The sequence below is a fragment of the Trachypithecus francoisi genome, unplaced genomic scaffold (genome assembly GCF_009764315.1).
Source record: "Trachypithecus francoisi isolate TF-2019V2 unplaced genomic scaffold, Tfra_2.0 Lachesis_group0, whole genome shotgun sequence".
In the NCBI taxonomy this organism is placed as follows: Eukaryota; Metazoa; Chordata; class Mammalia; order Primates; family Cercopithecidae; genus Trachypithecus; species Trachypithecus francoisi.
The window spans coordinates 132,979,600-132,998,080 of NW_022681453.1; the positions used below are offsets into that span (position 1 = coordinate 132,979,600).

General features: G+C 44.7%; 2 protein-coding genes across 9 annotated transcripts in view; one reads left to right on the forward strand and one right to left on the reverse strand.

Annotated features, from left to right (window-relative positions):
• Window positions 1-2,996, forward strand: part of SENP2 (SUMO specific peptidase 2) — a 45,696-nt gene extending 42,700 nt beyond the window's left edge. Inside the window, exons 17-18 of one of the 3 annotated variants that reach the window (XR_004437230.1) lie at window positions 1,671-1,843; window positions 2,327-2,993. Coding sequence is in view for 1 of the 3 variants with exons in the window: in XM_033211948.1 (XP_033067839.1) it covers window positions 1,671-1,733 (63 nt within the window). In the remaining 2 variants the exon portion in view is untranslated. Of the gene's footprint in view, window positions 1-1,670 lie in introns of all 3 variants that reach the window. The other 2 variants (XR_004437231.1, XM_033211948.1) reach the window with 2 other exon arrangements.
• Window positions 2,997-8,739: 5,743 nt separating this feature from the next.
• The window catches only part of IGF2BP2 (insulin like growth factor 2 mRNA binding protein 2), a 200,391-nt gene continuing 190,649 nt past the window's right edge, over window positions 8,740-18,481 (reverse strand). For 5 of the 6 annotated variants that reach the window (XM_033211954.1, XM_033211952.1, XM_033211951.1 and 2 more), the window contains one exon: window positions 15,560-17,448. In XM_033211954.1, the coding sequence (XP_033067845.1) occupies window positions 17,356-17,448 (93 nt within the window). In that variant the 3' untranslated portion in view covers window positions 15,560-17,355. Of the gene's footprint in view, window positions 9,516-9,857; window positions 9,981-15,559; window positions 17,449-18,481 lie in introns of those variants that run through there. The other variant, XM_033211950.1, reaches the window with a different exon arrangement.

An 18,481-nucleotide genomic window follows, 5' to 3' on the forward strand; every position in this document is an offset into this window, starting at 1 on the left:
CCCTGTCTCTACTAAAAATACAAAATTAGCCAGGCGTGGTGGCGCATGCCTGTAATCCCAGTTACTAGGGAGGCTGAGGCAGGAGAATTGCTTGAACCCAGGAGGTGGAGGTTGTGGGGAGTCGAGATCATACCATTGCACTCCAGCCTGGGGCAACAAGAGCGAAACTCCATCTCCCCCCCTCAAAAAAAAAAATAGTAGTAGCTGTGCTATTCTTATTGCTGTAAATCTTGGTTTTAGTCCTACCCCTGCCAGAATCGGGGTTTGTTATTTTATCTGCTATCAGGTTTATCCTAGTCTTTGGTACACAATGGGCACAAATTGCAAATCTCTGAACTCTGGCATTCATTGGTTCCTGTGTATTATTATTTGTAGCCAAATAAAGAGGTATGCCAGTATTTAATAGCAAGGGAAAAACAGGCCTGTGAGCACTGAAGTCACAGGTCTAAGATGTAACTTGTGAATACTGCTCTTCCTTTCTGTTCTGCTCTTTTGTTTGTTTAATTCTCCATGGCTCTGCATTTGATTGGAAACTCAAGTATGTTGGGAATTCTTGAGAATTTGTAACAGTGGATTCTCAACCTTTTTACAACTGAGGACAACCTCATTAAAAATATTTTTCAGGCCGGGCGCGGTGGCTCAAGCCTGTAATCCCAGCACTTTGGGAGGCCAAGACAGGCGGATCACGAGGTCAGGAGATCGAGACCATCCTGGCTAACATGGTGAAACCCCATCTCTACTAAAAAATACAAAAAACTAGCCGGGCGAGGTGGCGGGCGCCTGTAGTCCCAGCTACTCGGGAGGCTGAGGCAGGAGAATGGCGTAAACCTGGGAGGCGGAGCTTGCAGTGAGCTTAGATCCGGCCACTGCACTCCATACTGGGCGACAGAGCGAGACTCCGTCTCAAAAAAAAAAAAAAATATTTTTCATCCACAGACCTTATTTTGATTGATGTTGTCTACCAAGCCAACTTTATTTATTCCATGAATACAAACTGTAATACAAACTGTATTACATGAAGTAACTAGGACTCCCATGCTGAATTAATACAATTCCAGTAAAAAATAAAGGCATTTATTGCTTAGTCTTAGCAGTTTTACTAAGAGCAAATGTGCAGTTTTTACTAGATGTTTTGAACTATTTAAAATAATTTAAGAATCATGTGTTAAGACTTTTCAGCCCCCACCCCTGGGTAGGACATCACTAGTTTTATTATTATTATTATTATTATTATTATTATTATTATTTTGAGATGGAGTCTTGCTCTGTTGCCCAGGCTGGAGTGCAGAGGCATGATCTTGGCTCATTGCAACCTCCATGTCTCAGGTTCAAGTGATTCTCCTGCCTCAGCCTCCTGAGTAACTGGGACTACAGGCATGTACCACCATGCCCGGCTAATTTTTGTATTTTTAATGCAGACGAGGTTTCACCGTGTTAGCCAGGATGGTTTTGATCTCCCGACCTTGTGATCTGCCCTCCTCGGCCTCCCAAAGTGCTGGGACTGTGCCCGGCCTTTTAATGGTTTGTTAAGTATGTTCCATGATCTAAAAATGTCAACGTTTAGAAAAAGAACATGGACATCCTGCTTTATTGACATGATTACACCTGAAGGTTGGGCTGCTGTGCACATTATGATGTAATGCGTGTATTGTTTATGGGATTCTTTGCAGCACCAGATGCCTCTCTTCCGGAAGAAGATGGTGTGGGAAATCCTTCATCAGCAGTTGCTGTGAGAAAACTTTGCCTGGTCCCTCTAGCTGCTGGTGGTTCTTTCACAGACATTTCCATATACCTCATGCATTGTGGGTTAAAAAGTCCCTGCATCACTTCTGTTCTCTCACAGGTACTGAGCTGTCAAAAGTGCATGAAGGCCTCTCACTGCACCCTAGTCCTGACTTGGGGTGCAGAGGGCTGCTTGCAATCCTGTTTGTAAGGCTGTGCCTGCTCAGAGCTTTGGACTGTTCAACCCACACAAGAACAAACGCTAACTACTATTTTTTTTAAGAGATTCTTTTCCCTATGAATGTGGGAAATGCAGGATTTACTCTGTGAATTGTTTGTTTTCTGTGTGTTTGTTCAGCGTATTCATTCACTCACTCGTTTGCAAATATAATGGGCAGTGGTCATTTGCTGCTGCTCTTTTACAGTTAGCGCTAAATTACTTGTTTGAACTATTTATTTCTGAAAGGAATGTTAAGCTGCCACTCCCTGCTGAAGACCAGGAGGGAACTTTCACTGGGGGCGGAAGGAAGTGGAGCTGGAGCAGTAACTGCCAACATGAAGCTGGAGGGTTTGGGATTTTGTTTTTTGTTTTTGTTTTTTTGAGGCTCAAAAATGCTGGGAGAAATGAAATGCTGTGGAATAGGGCTCCTGTTGCCTTTCAGAGGAAGTCTGACACTACAGCGTTGGCACAGTGCCATGAATAGTGGAACTGTGCCCAAGGAACTCTGACTATCCAAGCATCTTCCGAAGAGATGTGTTGTGGTCATCTTAAAGAGACTTCCCTTTCTGGAAATGAGGTGACTTGGCTTAGTCTTGAAACTGGATTCATGGATTTGAAGTAACTGTAAATCCTAAATCTTCATTTTCATCCCAGATCTGGTTGAGTATAAACCTCAGAACTGTAGGGCCTGGCCTGAGCTGTTTAATTCAAAAGATACTATTCAATTTAAAGCTATTTTTCCTCAGAGTTTTTGTTTTCTATATATTAAGCCTAAATTAAGTTTTCTACTCATTAAGACTGACATCTCCCCACTCCATCCCCACTGAAATTTGTGGAAGAAAATTTAGTACTTGGCTCTGAGGTTGCCAGTTATACAATAATCTATTTTGCATATGAAAGTTTGTATTTAACTTTTTTGTTCATTAAAAACCTTACTGATGTGGTTATAACTTCAGAAAGTTTAGAGTTGGTCAGAACGTATTTTGCAGGATCTAGTGCCTAGTGTTGCTTTTCTGATGTAATAAAAGGTTGTCTGGCAGAACCTAAAAAAGTATATGCTGAAATGATTTCTAACCCTCTCCCTACTTCAACCTCCCAAACTTGTTCTGGTTCATAAAAGCAAGAGGTAAAACTGGAAAAATTGGGCATGTGTTACCTATGAATCTACATGTCTGCCATTTGGAGTGCTCCGGCTGCTGGTCCCAGAGGTATACTGGTTATAGCTATTGCAGCCAGTTCCCTGAGACTTGTAAAATCCTGGTTTAGGACATGGGCCTGTGGTGTGGATTGAAAATGCTGGGCCTACTTGATGGTCGGCCAGAGGCCATGTGGTTGGGTGATGACTGAAGTAGGAGCAGGTTGTGCTACACCTCCCTCCTTCCTGCAGCCCCTGCTCCTTTCCCTGGGCTCCTGGCATTGTGCCAGTGACTACTGGGACCAGGCAATGAGCACAGCCAAAAAGGCCAGAGGTCACTAGGTCAGCATTATACCAAACACCTGGCTTTCACTGGGCATCAGTGTACTTCACTTGAGAGTTTGGTACCATGGTTAAGATTGATTCCATGCTGGGTAAGTCCTGTTAGGAATGGCATTTTGTATTCTGCCCACATGAATGATGCTGGGCTTAGTGTATTATTTGAGGGGCTTCTTAAGAGCAGTTCTCACTGAGCTTTCCATTAACGTACACTCTTCCGGACGGCTCTTAAAACTTCCAGGACATAATGAAATTGGGAAGAGCAGAGTGTTGAACTCTATAGCATGGCCTTCTGCTTGACCCTGAGTTCCTGAATTGAATGTGAGAGACCACAGGCCATGCTTCTCTAGGCATTAGAGAATGTCTCCCTTGGCATAAAGAAACCTGTTAGTAGTACAGTGTTTTAGAGCCAAACAGTTTATTTGGACCTAAAAGTTTAAGTGTTCAGTTGAAAAAACAGCTATTGGTTTTATTAGTAGCAAATTATCACCATTAAAGCCAGTGTTTTTTTTTGTTTTGTTTTGTTTTTCTTTTTTTTTGTTTTGTTTTTGAGACAGAGTCTCACTCTTGTCGCCCAGGCTGGAGTGCAGTGGCACAATCTCGGCTCACTGCAACCTCCGCCTCCCGGGTTCAAGCGATTCTCCTGCCTCAGCCTCCTGTGTAGCTGGGATTACAGGCGTGCACCACCACGCCCGGCTAATTTTGTATTTTTAGTAGAGACAGGGTTTCTCCATGTTGGTCAGGCTGGTCTTGAACTCCCCACCTCAAGTGATCTACCCGCCTCGGCCTCCCAAAGTGCTGGGATTACAGGCTTGAGTCATTGCGCCTGTCCCGCCAGTGTGTTTTTTATACTGGACTGAGAAAAGATGCAGTGAGCCATTATTCCCTTTTAGCAGGTAGTCTATTAAAAATTGGTGTTGATTTTTAAAATATACCATTGAGAGCAAGTATCTTTCCCAAGCTTGACCTTGAACAGAGCTGGATGGGAGTGGGAGGCAAACAGATTTGGGACATATGGAAGATGTTCTTGGGAGCCCCATATTCTACCTCAGTTACCCAAGGCTATTAGAACTTCTGAACTTTTCCTCCTCTGAAATCCTAAGCACAACTTCGGGAACATCATGTCTGATAGCGGATGTCTGCCTGCTGTGAGGAGCTGCTCGATGTGGGGACCAAGGTGTGGGTGTGGGCAGAATGTGTCCTAGTAGAAACAGTGAACCTCAGATATGAATAAATAAGCAAGAGACCGAAAGTTAAGTGTGTGACAGCCTCAGTACTATAGTTAAGCTACATCCTTTAAAGTGGCTTTTATGAACTAATTGGGAACCTATTCTCTTTTATAACTGTTTCTTTGAGAAAAACTCCTAAGCACCTGATATTCAAACAAAACTTACGGTACTTTACTCGTTTGTAAGGTGGCAATCTAGCTGGCTGTATTACTGCTTTGATAATTTCTTTTCTTTTAATTTACCTAATATATATAAGGAAGGGGTTTGGATATATTAAAATAGGTGTTAATTTTATCTATTTACCAGTTCATCTCTTTAATTCAGTGGCTTTCACTTTTCTTTTATTGCAACTCATAGGAATAAGTGTATTTTATGTTGTGACTACACACACAGTGTGATTATATATGGATACAAAAATTTCACATATGCTTTTGTGAAGTAATACATATTCTTACTATACTCTGATAGTTTTATTTCAGTTTTTTAAAAAATTCAGGTTGTGCCACCAAGTTGATTTCTCTGCCCACTAATGGACAGATAATTCAGGGAAGGAAAATACTGCTCTAAGTGACCTGAGCGCAAGATGCAAATTCTGTTTAAAACCATAAAGCTTGAGACCAAAAAACAAAAACAAAAAAGCATATATATTATAAATGTGAGGCTGTTTTGAGATGAGTCCATCTAAATCTAGGAAAACAGGCTAGCAGCTTTGAGACCCTACATGGAAATATGTGGTGGAAACAATCCTTAAACTTTAGGTCCTTAGATGGGCATTTCCTAAAATGTGTTAAGTCTTGTAACTTGTATAAAAAATTGTAATCCCAGCACTTTGGGGTCCACTGAGGCAGGAGAATCGCTTCAGCCCAGGAGTTTGAGACTAGCCTGGGCAAGAGGGTAAGACCCCCATTTTTTTTTTTTTTGAGACGGTGTCTTGCTCTGTCACCCAGGCTGGAGTTCAGTGGCGCGATCCCAGCTCACTGCAAGCTCCACCTCCTGGGTTCATGCCATTCTCTTGCCTCAGCCTCCCAAGTAGCTGGGACTATAGGCGTCCGCCACCTCACCCAGCTAATTTTTTTGTATTTTTAGTGGAGACGGGGTTTCACTGTGTTAGCCAGGATGTCTTGATCTCCTGACCTCATGATCTGCCCACCTTGGCCTCCCAAGGTGCTGGGATTACAGGCGTGAGCCACCGTACCCAGCCTTTTTTTTTTTTTTTTTTTTTAAAGATATAAAGCAAAGGGTCTGTGGGCCAATGAATATGTGTACCATGTCCTTTCCTCTTGGGGATGCATAACAAACATCATAAGAAGTTTGATATGAACGAATTATGTCTTAACCTAGCATTTCCTAAAACTTGGGACGTTGAACCCTTTTCTGTGAGACACCTGTGGAACTATTTTATGGAGTACACTTAGGAAAGTGCCAGGAGAAGCAACAGAGAGAGAGTTCTTGGCAGTATGTACTTTAAGAACACACGGGGCAACCTTACCACTCCCCTTCCACAGCCTCCCAGGAACATCCCCCTCCTCATGGCGATCATAAAGTCTGATCCCACACTACCACCTTGTCTCCTTTGATTTTTATTTAATTATATCAGTAATATGTGTTCAAAGAAAATACTGATGGTAAAGAATATTAATTCTGCAAATTCACCAACCAGAGTTAATACCTCTTAACATTAACATTTGGGCCAGGTGCGGTGTGTCACACATGTAATCCCAGCACTTTGGGAGGCTGAGTTGGGCCAATGACTCGAGGTCAGGAGTTCAAGACCAGCCTGACCAACATGGTGACACTCCATATGTACTAGAAATACAAAAATTAGCTGAGTGTGGTGGTGGGTGCCTGTAATCCCAGCTACTGGGGAGGTTGAGGCAGGAGAATCGCTTCAGCCCAAGAGGCGGAGGTTGCAGTGAGCAGAGAGCATACCACTGCACTCCAGCCTGAGACTCCGTCTCAAAAAAAAAAAAAAAAAAAGAAAAGGGTGTATATATCCTGGCCTTCCCCCTTCATGGGTGTGTGAATACATACACAGGCTTGTGTTTGTATATAACTTAACAAATACAGAACTATATAAATTATATAACTTCTTTTCCACTTGAACATTTTCATGTCAATAAATATATCATTTTAATTGCTGCACAATATTCCACTATATGGCTATAACATTTATTTAATCTAGTATTATTGAATATAACGTCTTGCACAATGTTTGGGTTATTCTAAGAAACTCTTAGCATAACAATTTCTGGGTTAAAAGTTATGTATATTTTTTAAAATCAGGGAAAAGATAATTACCCATTGGTATTTTGACTTGCATTTCTTCCAGCATGGGATGATTGCGTCTCCACTGATTTAAGTTTTATAACATTTTTCATGTGTAGGCCTTCAGTTCATTCGGAGGGATTTAATATCTCATTTTAGTCAACCATTTTATCCTTCTTTCAACTACTTTACAAAAAAACCTTGTATTATTGAGATTTCAGGACTCAGGCAAAATGGAATAGTACAGAAAACCCCCCCTTACTTGTGGTTTTGCTTTCCTTGGTTTCAGTTACTCTTGGTCAACCGTGGTTTGAAAACATTAAATGAAATAACAGAAATAAACACTTTGTAAGTTTTAAATTGTGCACCATTCTGAGTAACATGATAAAATCACCATTCTGCTCCATCCTCGGTGGGACATTAATCATCCCTTTATTTTTATTTTATTTTTTAAATGGAGTCTTACTCTGTCTCACCCAGGCTGGAGTACAGTGGTGCAATCTCAGCTCACTGCAGCCTCTGCCTCCAGGATTCAAGTGATTCTCCTGCCTCAGCCTCCCGAGTAGCTGGGACTACAGGTGCCTGCCACCATGCCTGGCTAATTTTTGTATTTTTAGTAGAGACGGGGTTTCACCATGGTGGCCAGGCCGGTCTTGAACTCCTGACCTCGTGATCCACCCGCCTCGGCCTCCCAAAGTGCTGGGATTACAGGCTTGAGCCACCGTGCCTGGCCTGCAATTATTTTTATTCTTAGAATACATCCCACTAGAGATTCACAATGAAAATACTGTTTTTAAAATCAAAATACTTTTTTCTCTGATTATGCTGTCAACTTGATACACAGTTGGATTCATTTTTTCTTAGTATTTAGGGATTTGCTTTCTGCTTTTGTTTTGTAGTTCTGAAAAATAAACCCCAGCCCAAGAGCAAAAACTACCCAAATGCATTCACAGTAGTTTTGCTGGCTTCACCCTGTTTCTTACCCTGTGTAGGTAATGTTTTATTCACCTGTAACCTTTCCCTCTTTTTGGAGATAGGGTCTTACTCTGTTGCCTGTGTTGGAGTGCAGCGGCATGATTTCAGGTCACTGCAGCCTTGACTTCCTGGGCTCAGGCAATCCTCCCACCTCTGCCCCCCAAGTAGCTGGGATTACAGGCATGCGCCATCGCATCTGGCTAATTTTTGTATTTTTAGTAGAGACGGGGTTTTCACCATGTTGGCCAGGCTGGCCTCGAATTCCTGACCTTCAAATGATCCACCCACCTTGGCCTCCCAAAGTGCTGGGATTACAGGTGTGAGCCTCCAGCCCCCCCCCAAAAAACTATTGAAATAAAAATAATTATTTAAAAAATTAGCCAGGTGTGGTGGTGCATGCCTGTAGTCCCAGCTACTCAGGAGGCTGAGGTGGGAAGATTGCTTGAGCCCAGGAGGTTGAGGCTGCAGTGAGCCATGACTGTGCCACTGCACTCCAGCCTGGGCAACAGAGGAAAACCCTTTGTCCAAAGGGGAAAAAAAAATAATGTAATTTTGTCTCTGAGGTTTTCCCGTCATGCCAGCTGTTTCTGAGAGAGCAAGAGCTGTTAAGAACACTCAAGTAGGGTTTCTAGAGACAATGACTTTTTGTGGCTGATATGAGCTAGATTAGAAAAATGGGCCGGGCACGGTGGCTCATGCCTGTAATCCCAGCACTTTGGGAGGCCAAGGCAGGCAGATCACTTGAGGTCAGGAGTTCGAGATCAGCCTGGCCAACATGGTGAAACCCCGTCTCTACTAATAATACAAAAATAAGCCGGGCGTGGTGGCGGGCGCCTGTAATCCCAGCTACTTGGGAAGCTGAGGCAGGAGAATCATTGAACTTGAGAGGCGGATGTTGCAGTGAGCCGTGATCATGCCACTGCACTCCACCCCGGTGACAGGGCGAGATTCCGTCTCAAGGTAAAAAAAACAGAAAATGAACCTGTATGGGATGCATCTTCAATTTCTGTTCATCAGCATCTTAGGGGCAGCGAAGGGAGGAAATAAAGGGCAGCAGCAGGAACTGACAGTGAACCTCTGGGGAATTTGCTAGCCGTGTTGTTAGTCATGGTAGTAGGCCAAAAAGGCTCCAGGAGGCCCCAAGGCACAGAAGTTTGGATGCCCATATGATTTAGGCAGGTTTCTAGTCATCTGGAATTGTGGGCTCCTTTCATAATAGAAACATGGAGATCCCTCTGTGGCCCACATCCTTCCCCAGGGATGTAGGGATAAGACTAGGCCAAATTCTTTTCATAGTCTTCAAGTCCTTCTCCCTTCTCTGTCTACTCAGCCATTTGAATCCCAATTGGTGCAAGGTTATTGGTCTTCCCTGCCTGTCCTCAGCAGCCCAGCGTTCTGTCTCACCCGTGCCTCCCGGAGGTCACTGTCAAGATGCTGTCTTCCTGTCTACAGCTAATCCTTTGCTTTGGTTCTTTGTTGAAACTCCTCCAAACTTCTATCAATTCTCCTTTTCTCATATTTTAAATTCTCCCTCTATGCTGGAATCCTCTTCTGATCTGCAGCCAGGCGGTATCAGTCCTTCCTTTCCAGAGCTCCATGTTCGAGGAACCAAGAATGGCATGGGTCAGAGCTAGAGGGTGGGGGGATGAACAGGACAAAAGGGATGTTCAGGCTTAAATTAACAGACCACTATGCATCATAGATTTTCAGGGGATTCAATCTAAGGTGGTAGGAAGGGGCTTTTGGAGCGATGTTGGCTAATGAATAAAAACCTTTGTAGTTAAGCTAAATCTCCATTTAACAACTACCATTTTAGTGTAAAATCATGTGCAGTTAGGACTTTCTGGGATGTCAGACTGTCATGTCAAGACTGGGATTTATAGCTGAAGAAATTAATAGATTGTAGTGGTCTGAGCCCACATGTGAACAGTTCATCAGAGCCCAGTTCACACACATGAAACTTCTTACTCACTGTAAGGTGGAACAGGACGCCGTCCTGTAAAGGATGGTCTCATGCTGGTGCTGCCCTCAGAAAACTCAAAAGAGTTGAGCCCAGTTGCAAAATAATCCAGCACTTGGGTTCCCTGGAAATGGGCTGCTGGGAGAAAAGTCCTTGCTTAGGAACAAAGCGAGCTGGTCTTGTTCCTGTCTTCTGCCTCTTCTTGTGGTCTCCCCTTCATTTTTGCAGGCCTAGGACACTTTAGGGGTGCTTCATACAAGGGCAAGTCGGGCATCATGTCAGCACCCTTTTGTCTTTCTTGGACATATTCATAGACAAATGGTTTGAAAAACGCACTTTAAAAGTGAAACCTGAAATTCTGTCACCTGTAATACGGGTCAATGAAATCTGACAGGTGGAGTCAAAGGGGTCCACTTTTGGAGGTTCCTGTGTCACTTCTCCCCCTCCCAGATGTCTCCTCATCCTGAGAGTCATCACCAAGTTCTTGGGCCTATACTTAAAGCCTTTCCTTTAAAGATGTGCTGTTCTAGGCCGGGTGCAGTGGCTCACGCCTGTAATCCCAGTACTTTGAGAGGCTGAGGTGGGAGGATTGCCTGAGGTCAGGAGTTCGAGACCAGCTTGGCCAACATGGTGAAACCCCATCTCTACTAAAAATACAAAATTAGCCGGGCGTGGTGGTGCATGCCTGTAATCCCAGCTACTGGGGAGTCTGAAGCAGGAGAATCACTTCAACCCAGGAGGCAGAGGTTGCAGTGAACCGAGATCGCACCACTGTACTCCAGTCTGGGCAAAAAGTGAAACTCCACTCAAAAAAAAAAAAAAGAAAAAAAAAAGTGCTGTTTCTACCAGGTGCAGTGGCTTAAGCCTGTAATCCCAGCACTTTGGGAGACTGAGTCAGGTGGGTAACCTGAGGTCAGGAGTTGGAGACCAGCCTGGCCAACATGGTGAAACCCTGTTTCTACTAAAAATACAAAAATTAGCCAAGCGTGGTAGCAGGCGCCTGTAATCCCAGCTACTCGGGAAGCTGAAGAATTGCTTGAACTGGGGAAATGGAGGTTGCGGTGAGCCGAGATCGCGCCACTGCACTCCAGCCTGGGCAACAGAGCGAGACACTGTCTCAAAAAAAAAAAAAAAAAAAAAAAGTGTTCTTGCTCATTTGACATGGATACCTCAATTAGGGAACACCTTTCAGTAATAACTGTGGCTGCCAAGAATCCCACAGCTTCTCTTGGGCTGGCTGGCACCTATGGCTTATTTGTGAGGGCAGTGGGTTTGAGTCCTAAATGGGGGAGGGCAAAGGTGGAGCCACAGGTACAGGGGCTTCTACTGGCCACATGAAGGGCCAGGCTGTCCCTGTCCATCATGCCAACCACAGCAATGAGAGTAACAGTAGGGGGAACAGCTGGACATCTCCATGCCGTAAAACTTCAAAAGTCAAGTCAGCATCACTGAAATTGGAAATAATGAGAAAATGAGTGAGGACATCAGTGAGGAACACATTTTACATGGTATACAGGGATGTGGCTACTCTGGAATCCCATCAGTTCACCGTCATCTGCCCCTGCTGTGCCATGAACTGTCATCCCAAAAAGCTGAACTGGCTACCTCTGGCAGTCAGTGTTAACTCTGTATTCCTAAGATCACTTGGACGTTTGGCAGCCATCTCTCATAGGCTCTCCAAGTCTATGAACATAAGCTTATAAATGGAGCAGGGCTTTTCTCGTCCAACCTTTGCACAGCACGTTGGTGGTAGTGCCAGGTACAGCACCCACTCCTCAGTCCAAGGCTGATCCTGCCCTTCTGACCTCTCAGAATACAGGCATTCCCTGTTTATTGAACTTGGCTTTTTTTTTTTTTTTTTTGAGGCGGAGTCTCGCTCTGTCACCGGGACTGGAGTGCAGTGGCCGGATCTCAGCTCACTGCAAGCTCCGCCTCCCGGGTTCACACCATTCTCCTGCCTCAGCCTCCCGAGTAGCTGGGACTACAGGCGCCTGCCACCTCGCCCGGCTAGATTTTGTATTTTTAGTAGAGACGGGGTTTCACCGTGTTAGCCAGGATGGTCTCGATCTCCTGACCTCGTGATCCGCCCGTCTCGGCCTCCCAAAGTGCTGGGATTACAGGCTTGAGCCACCGCGCCCGGCCGAACTTGGCTTTATTGCACTTGAAGATACTGCAGTTTTTATGTAACAACCTTGTGTAAGTCTATTGGCATTTTCCCAACAACATGCTCACTTTGTATCTCTGTGTCACATTTTGGTAATTCTTGTAATATTTATTTCCAACTTTTTCATTATATTATCTATTATGGTGATCTATGATCAGTAATCTCTCATATCACTTTCATAATTCGGCACCACAAATCATGCCCACGTGGCAAACAATCTATAATTTGTGTGTGTTCTGACTGCTTCACTGACCTGCCATTCCCCATCTCTTTCCCTTTCCTCCGGCCTTCCTATTCTCTAAGAAACAATATTGGAACAGGCCACTTAATAACCTTGTAATGGCCTCTTAATGTTCAAGTGAAAGGAAGGGTTACACATCTTTTGTTTTAAATGGAAAGCAAGAAAAGTGATTAAGCTTACTGAGGAAAGCATGTTGATAGTTACGACAGGCTGAAAGCTGGGCCTTCTGTGCCAAACAGCCAAATGAATACAAAGGAAAAGTTCTTGATGGAAATTAAAAGTGCTACTCCAGTGAGCACAGGAACAGTAACAAAGTGAAACACCTTTACTGCTGATAGGGAGAAAGTCTGAGTGATCTGGATAGAAAATGAAACCAGTCACAAGATTCCTTTAAAGCCAAAGCCTAGTCCAGAGCAAGGCCCTAACTCTCTTCAATGGTTGTTCATGAGGTTTAAGGACAGAAGCCACATGTAATATAAAAGTGCAAGGTGAAGCAGCGGGAGCTGTGGGAGAAGCTGCAGGAGTTATCTGAAAGATCTAAGATCATTGATGAAGGTGGCTACACCAAACAACAGATGTTCAATGTTGATCAAACAGCCTTCTATAAGAAGATGTCATCTAGGACTTTTATAGCTAAAGCGGAAAAGTCAATGTTTGGTTTCAGAGCTTCAAAGGAAGGCTGACTCTTAGGGGCTAATGCAACTGGTAACTTTGTTGAAGGCAATGCTCATTTACCATTCTAAAAATCCTAGGACCCCTAAGAATGATGCTAAATCTACTCTGCCTGTGCCCTAGAAATAGAATAACAAAGCCTGGGTGGCAGCACATCTGTTTACAGCATAGTTTACTGAGTATTTTAAGCCCCCTATTGAGATTCAAATTATTACTGCTCACTGACATCGCACCTGGTCACCCAAGAGCTGTACAAGGAGATGAATGTCTTCATGTCAGCTAATGACATCCATTCTGTAGCCCATAAAAGATAATTTCAACCTTCAAATCCTTTTTTTTTTTTTGAGACAGAATCTCACTTGGTTGCCCAGGCTGGAGTACACTGGCACAATCTCGGCTTACTGCAACCTCCACCTCCCAGGTCCAAGCAATTCTTCTGTCTCAGCCTCCCAAGCAGCTGGGATTACAAGCGTGCACCACCACGCCTGGCTAATTTTTGTATTTTTAGTGGAGACAGTGTTTCACCATGTTGACCAGGCTGGTCTCGAACTCCTGACCTCAGGTGATCTGCCTGCCTCGGCCTCCCAAAGTATTGGGATTACAGGCATGAGCCACTGCACCCGGCCTCAAATCTTGTTAAGATATAAATTTTTAAATAAATTGGCCAGGTGTGGTGGCTCATGCCTCTAATCCCAGCACTTTTGGAGGCTGAGGCAGGAGGATCACTTGAGGTCAGGAGTTCGAAACCAGCCTGGCCAACATGGTGAAACCCTGTCTCTACTAAAAATACAAAAAGTAGCCGAGTGTGACGGCAGGCACCTGTAATCCCAGCTACTTGGGAGGTTGAGGCAGGAGAATTCCTTGAACCTGGGAGGTGGAGGCTGCAGTAAGTCGAGATCAGGCCACTACACTCCAGCCTGGGTGACAGAGTGAGACTCCATCAAAAGAAAAAAAAAAAGTACATTTCATAAGGCTATAGCTGCCATAGATGATGATTCTTCTGATGAATCTGGGCAAAGTAAACTGAAAAGCTGGAAAGGATTCACCATTCTCGATGTCATTAAGAACATTTGTGATTCATGGAAGGAAGTAAAAATACCAACATTAACAGGAGTTTGGAAGAAGTTGATTCCAACCCTCATGGATGACATTGAGGGTTCAAGACTTCAGTAGAGGAAGTAACTGCAGATGTGGTGGAAACAGCAAGAGAACTAGAAGTGGAGCCTGAAGATGTGACCGAATTATACAATCTCATAATCAAACTTGAACAGATGGGCGGAGTTGCTTCTTATGGATGAGCAAAGAAAGTAGTTTCTTGAGATGGAATCTACTCTTGGTGAAGATGCTGTGAACATTGTTGAAAGGACAACAAAGGCTTTAGATTATTACATAAACTTAGTTGATGAAGCAGCGGCAGGGTTTGAGAGAACTAACTCCAATTTTGGGAGAAGTTCTGTGGATAAAGCACTACATCAAACAGCATCGCATGCTACAGAGAAATATTTTGTGAAAGGAAGAGTCAATCGATGCCCCAAACTTCATTGTCTTATTTGAAGAAACTGCCACAGCCACCTGTACCTTCAGCAACCACTACCCTCATCGGTTGGCAGCCGTCAACATTGAGGCAAAACTCTTCATGAGCCAAAAGAGTACGACTTGCCTAAGGCTCAGATGATCATTAGCATTTTTAGCAATAAAGTATTTTTAATTAAGATATGTACACTGTCGGGCCTGGCGCGGTGGCTCATGCCTGTAATCCCAGCACTTTGGGAGGCCGAGGCAAGCAGATCACAAGACCATCCTGGTTAATGCGGTGAAGCCCCATCTCTACTAAAAATACAGAAAGTTGGCCAGGTGTGGTGGCACATGCCTGCAGTCACAGCTACTCGGGAGGCTGAGGCAGGACAATTGCTTGAACCCGGGAGGCGGAGGCTGCAGGGAACCAAGCTCGCGCCACTGCATTCCAGCCTGGGTGACAGAGCGAGACTGTCTCAAAAATAAATAAAAACACAAAAAATGTACAGTTTTAGAAATAATGCTATTGCACACTTAATATAGCGTAAACATAACTCATATGCTGTAGGACACTAAGACATGTGTATGACTTTTTATTGCCAAGTTCGCTTTACCGTGTTGGTGTGGAACTGAACCTGCAGAGGTATGCCTCTTCCCAGAACTGTCGGGCATATTATCCTCCCCCTTTCCTCCACTTAGAAAGCAGCTTTGCCTGGACAAGCTTGGAGTTCCTTAAGGATAGACGGGTCTTCCCTAGCTTGACATGCAGTCGATCCATCCCTCTAGCTCCGGGGTTCTGAAACTTCAGTGCACACAGCAATCACCCAGAAGCCTTGCTGAAAAGGTTGCTGGGCCTCACCCCCAGGATTTCTGATTCAAGGTGGACCCCAAGAATCAACATTGACAGCTGATGCTGCTGGCCTGGGGACTACACTTTGACCACCGATCTAGTTTAGCTTCTCCCAAAGACTTTCCTGGGAAAAACCAGCTTTCTCAGAGCAGCTGTGCAGATCCTGGTCATATTCACCGCCTGTCTCCCCAGGTCCCTCAGAGCTAGGACTCAGCTGACACCTGGGATGAGGCAATGCTTACTTAGTAAAATAAAACACCGAGACACCAGGATCTTGTTAGCTGGATATATTTCTTTTTTTTCTTTTTTTTTTTTTTTTTTTTTTTTTTTTGTCACAGAACACTGTTTGCAGTAGAGGAAACTGGCATTGCAGTCTGGTGGTATAATGGCTTGTCCACATAAACCAGTACATGTTCATCCTTTAGCGCAAAAAGCCCTAATGGCGCGTACCCTATTAAAATTCAGGACATCTCCAATATTATCTCTCTCTGTTTTTCTTTGTCATCTTTTTTTTTTTTTTAAATAAACATTTTCAAGGTTTGTCCAAAAGAAGGCCATATAGGTTCTTGGCTAGCGGAAGACAATTCAGAACAGCTGTTGCACACTTGCACTGTCACCTTCTCCAGGCTGGCAGTTGATATCTTATTTTTTTTTCCAACTCATTTTTATTAAAAAAATAAAAAAATGCTCCAACTATCAGTTTTACAAAATCTCTAAGGGAAACACAAGAGCAAGGTGCTGAGGTAAAAAACACCTGAGGTAGCTTTTTCTGTGTGTTTTTCTCATTAAAAAAATCTATAAATTTAACGCCCTGGGCCAACAACCTTGGTAAATTTCTACTTTCCTCCACATTTTTTTTTTTTTAAGAAAGAAATCATTTTGCTGAATATTGATGGCTTATATACCAAAATGCAAAAAGACAAAATACATTCTTTCATTGTGGAATTTTTTCTTTGTTTGGTTGACTGGTTGGTTTGATGGGTTCCTGTTTTCCTCTTCCAAAACGCTAGGACAAGTACCATTGACTCTTGTTCTTTTGAGTAACCGAGTGTAAGCTGAGGCTGGTTTGTGTGTTTCGCTTTTGTTCCTTTTGTGTGATGTGATACTCAGAGCACTGCTTTGCCTGGGGTGGGGGGGAGTGCATAGATACGGGATTGAGATGGAGGGATGAGGGAATTCAAAAGAATGGAGATGGACAAGAAGGGGAGGGGAGAAAGGGGAGAGATAAACAGAGAGAGACAGAGAATTATATAGCAGTATGCAAAAAACCAGTTTAAAACCTGTGAAGCAAAGAGAAATGGGTGTATGAGCTAGACAGGCATGAGGAGTGACAGAGTTTCCTCTTCAAGGAGACGGTATCCCTTCTGTTGACATACACAGGTGATCCAGAACTGCGTGAGTGTCCTTCCGACGAGATTTCCCTCTGGGTGAATTTTGTGTGGGTGGCCTCAAAGCTCCTCTCTACACCATGAGACCTCCCAAAGAAAGACTTTATTCTTTAAAGTCTAGAAAAGCCTGCTTTCTCTTTAAAAAGAAAAAAAATTAATAATTGATTAAAAATTGGAGTTAGTTGAGTTATTTGATATATTATTTCTAAAATATATTACCGCTGCAGGCACCCTGTGTAACCCACAGGTCACATATCTTAACATCTTCCCTTTCTAATATGTACACACATGTACAGAGACGATTTGCCACAAAAAAAGGGTGTGCATTTTGCTTGGCTTTGAACATGTTCACCTATGTTAGTTCAACTAAAAGGGATAGCGTCGTGGGAGTTAAGGAGAGATCCGAGTGGATGGTGAAGTGGATGGTGAAGCCTGCAGAAGCCCTGGGGGGCAGGAGGCGGGGCCTGGTGGTTCTGGCAAACCTGGCTGACCTTCCCCACCCCTCCTCAGCCCCTGGGATTCTCAGGGCCTCTGCAGAGTCCCTGGCCACCTCCGCAGACTTCTCATTCCTCAGATGGTCTTTGGTTTGCTCCCGATCTGGCTGGCTGTGTTTGGTCTCATTCTGTCAGGTGTTGGAAGGGCTACATTCATCCGTTGTTTTGCTGGTGCCTGTGGGAGCCTCACTTGCTGCGCTGTGAGGCGACTCCCTGAGGGTATTTCTGCTCCTGCTGCTTCACCTGTTGTACAATTTCCCTGATCTTGCGCTGTGCAGTCTGCAGCAAGGGAGAGAAGGGAGAGGAAGGGACAGGGGAAAAAAGGAACCCAGTTCTGAGGACAAACGGCAGGGGAGGCTCTGGGGCTTGGGGAAGAAGGGTGGAATGCTCAGACAAGCGTCATCTACCCACCCCCGCACCTTACTCCGGGCCCTTTTCTGCCGCAAAGTAAGTGGCAGAGGCCCCCCACCAACTCCCACCCCAAGGTCCAGGGTAAGGGGATGGGACTCCAGCAGCTTCCAGTTCACTGCTGGACGGACAGGCCAGGAAGCAGAAGCAGGCAGCTGGCAACAGGGGGCTGTGCAGAGTCAGATGCTACACTTGGGCTCCCATGCTGGTCCTACCCCCGTTCTACAATGGCTAGGAGGGCATGAGTGTGATGGACAGGGGAGGGAGGGAGGAACTGAGCCCAGATGCTCTACCCTGAACAGCTGGAGCACACACATGAACCCCCACCTGTCCCCTCACCCAGCCCAGCACTGTGCCTGCAGGCAGCTCCCTGGCAGACTGAACTCCTGTAGGAACTGGCTGTTCAGACATATTCCCAGGTCACTGAGGAGCTGAGCAAAGCGGGGAGACAGCAGACAAGGGGCGTGGCCAGGGACTCTGACTGCAGAAGACCCAAGTGAGAATTTTGAAGGGCACTGGGGGGTGTGTGTGTGGGTGGCAGGTGCCCTTTCCTGGACCATCAGGTCTCTTGGCACAGGCACAGGCATTGGGAGAGCAGGCTGACAGCTTAGACAAACCTTCAGTGTCTGCTTACACCAAGTACACTGTTTGTCTTCACTAATTCAGGACAAAGACCAGGAATGCTGTCTCCCAAAACTCAATTTACAAAAGCACCAAAGAGAAAGTGGCCAGGTGCTGGCCTTTCCCAGTGAAAGAGAAGCAGCTGTGTGGAGGTGCAGTATTTTGACAGGGTGGGTTGCGGTAAGACGGAAGAGGAGGAGAGAGAAATGAGAAACGAGGCTCTCTTGCCATAAGCATATAGCCTTTCACAGTAAGTGTTCAGGCTTTGGGGGAGGAATCCAGA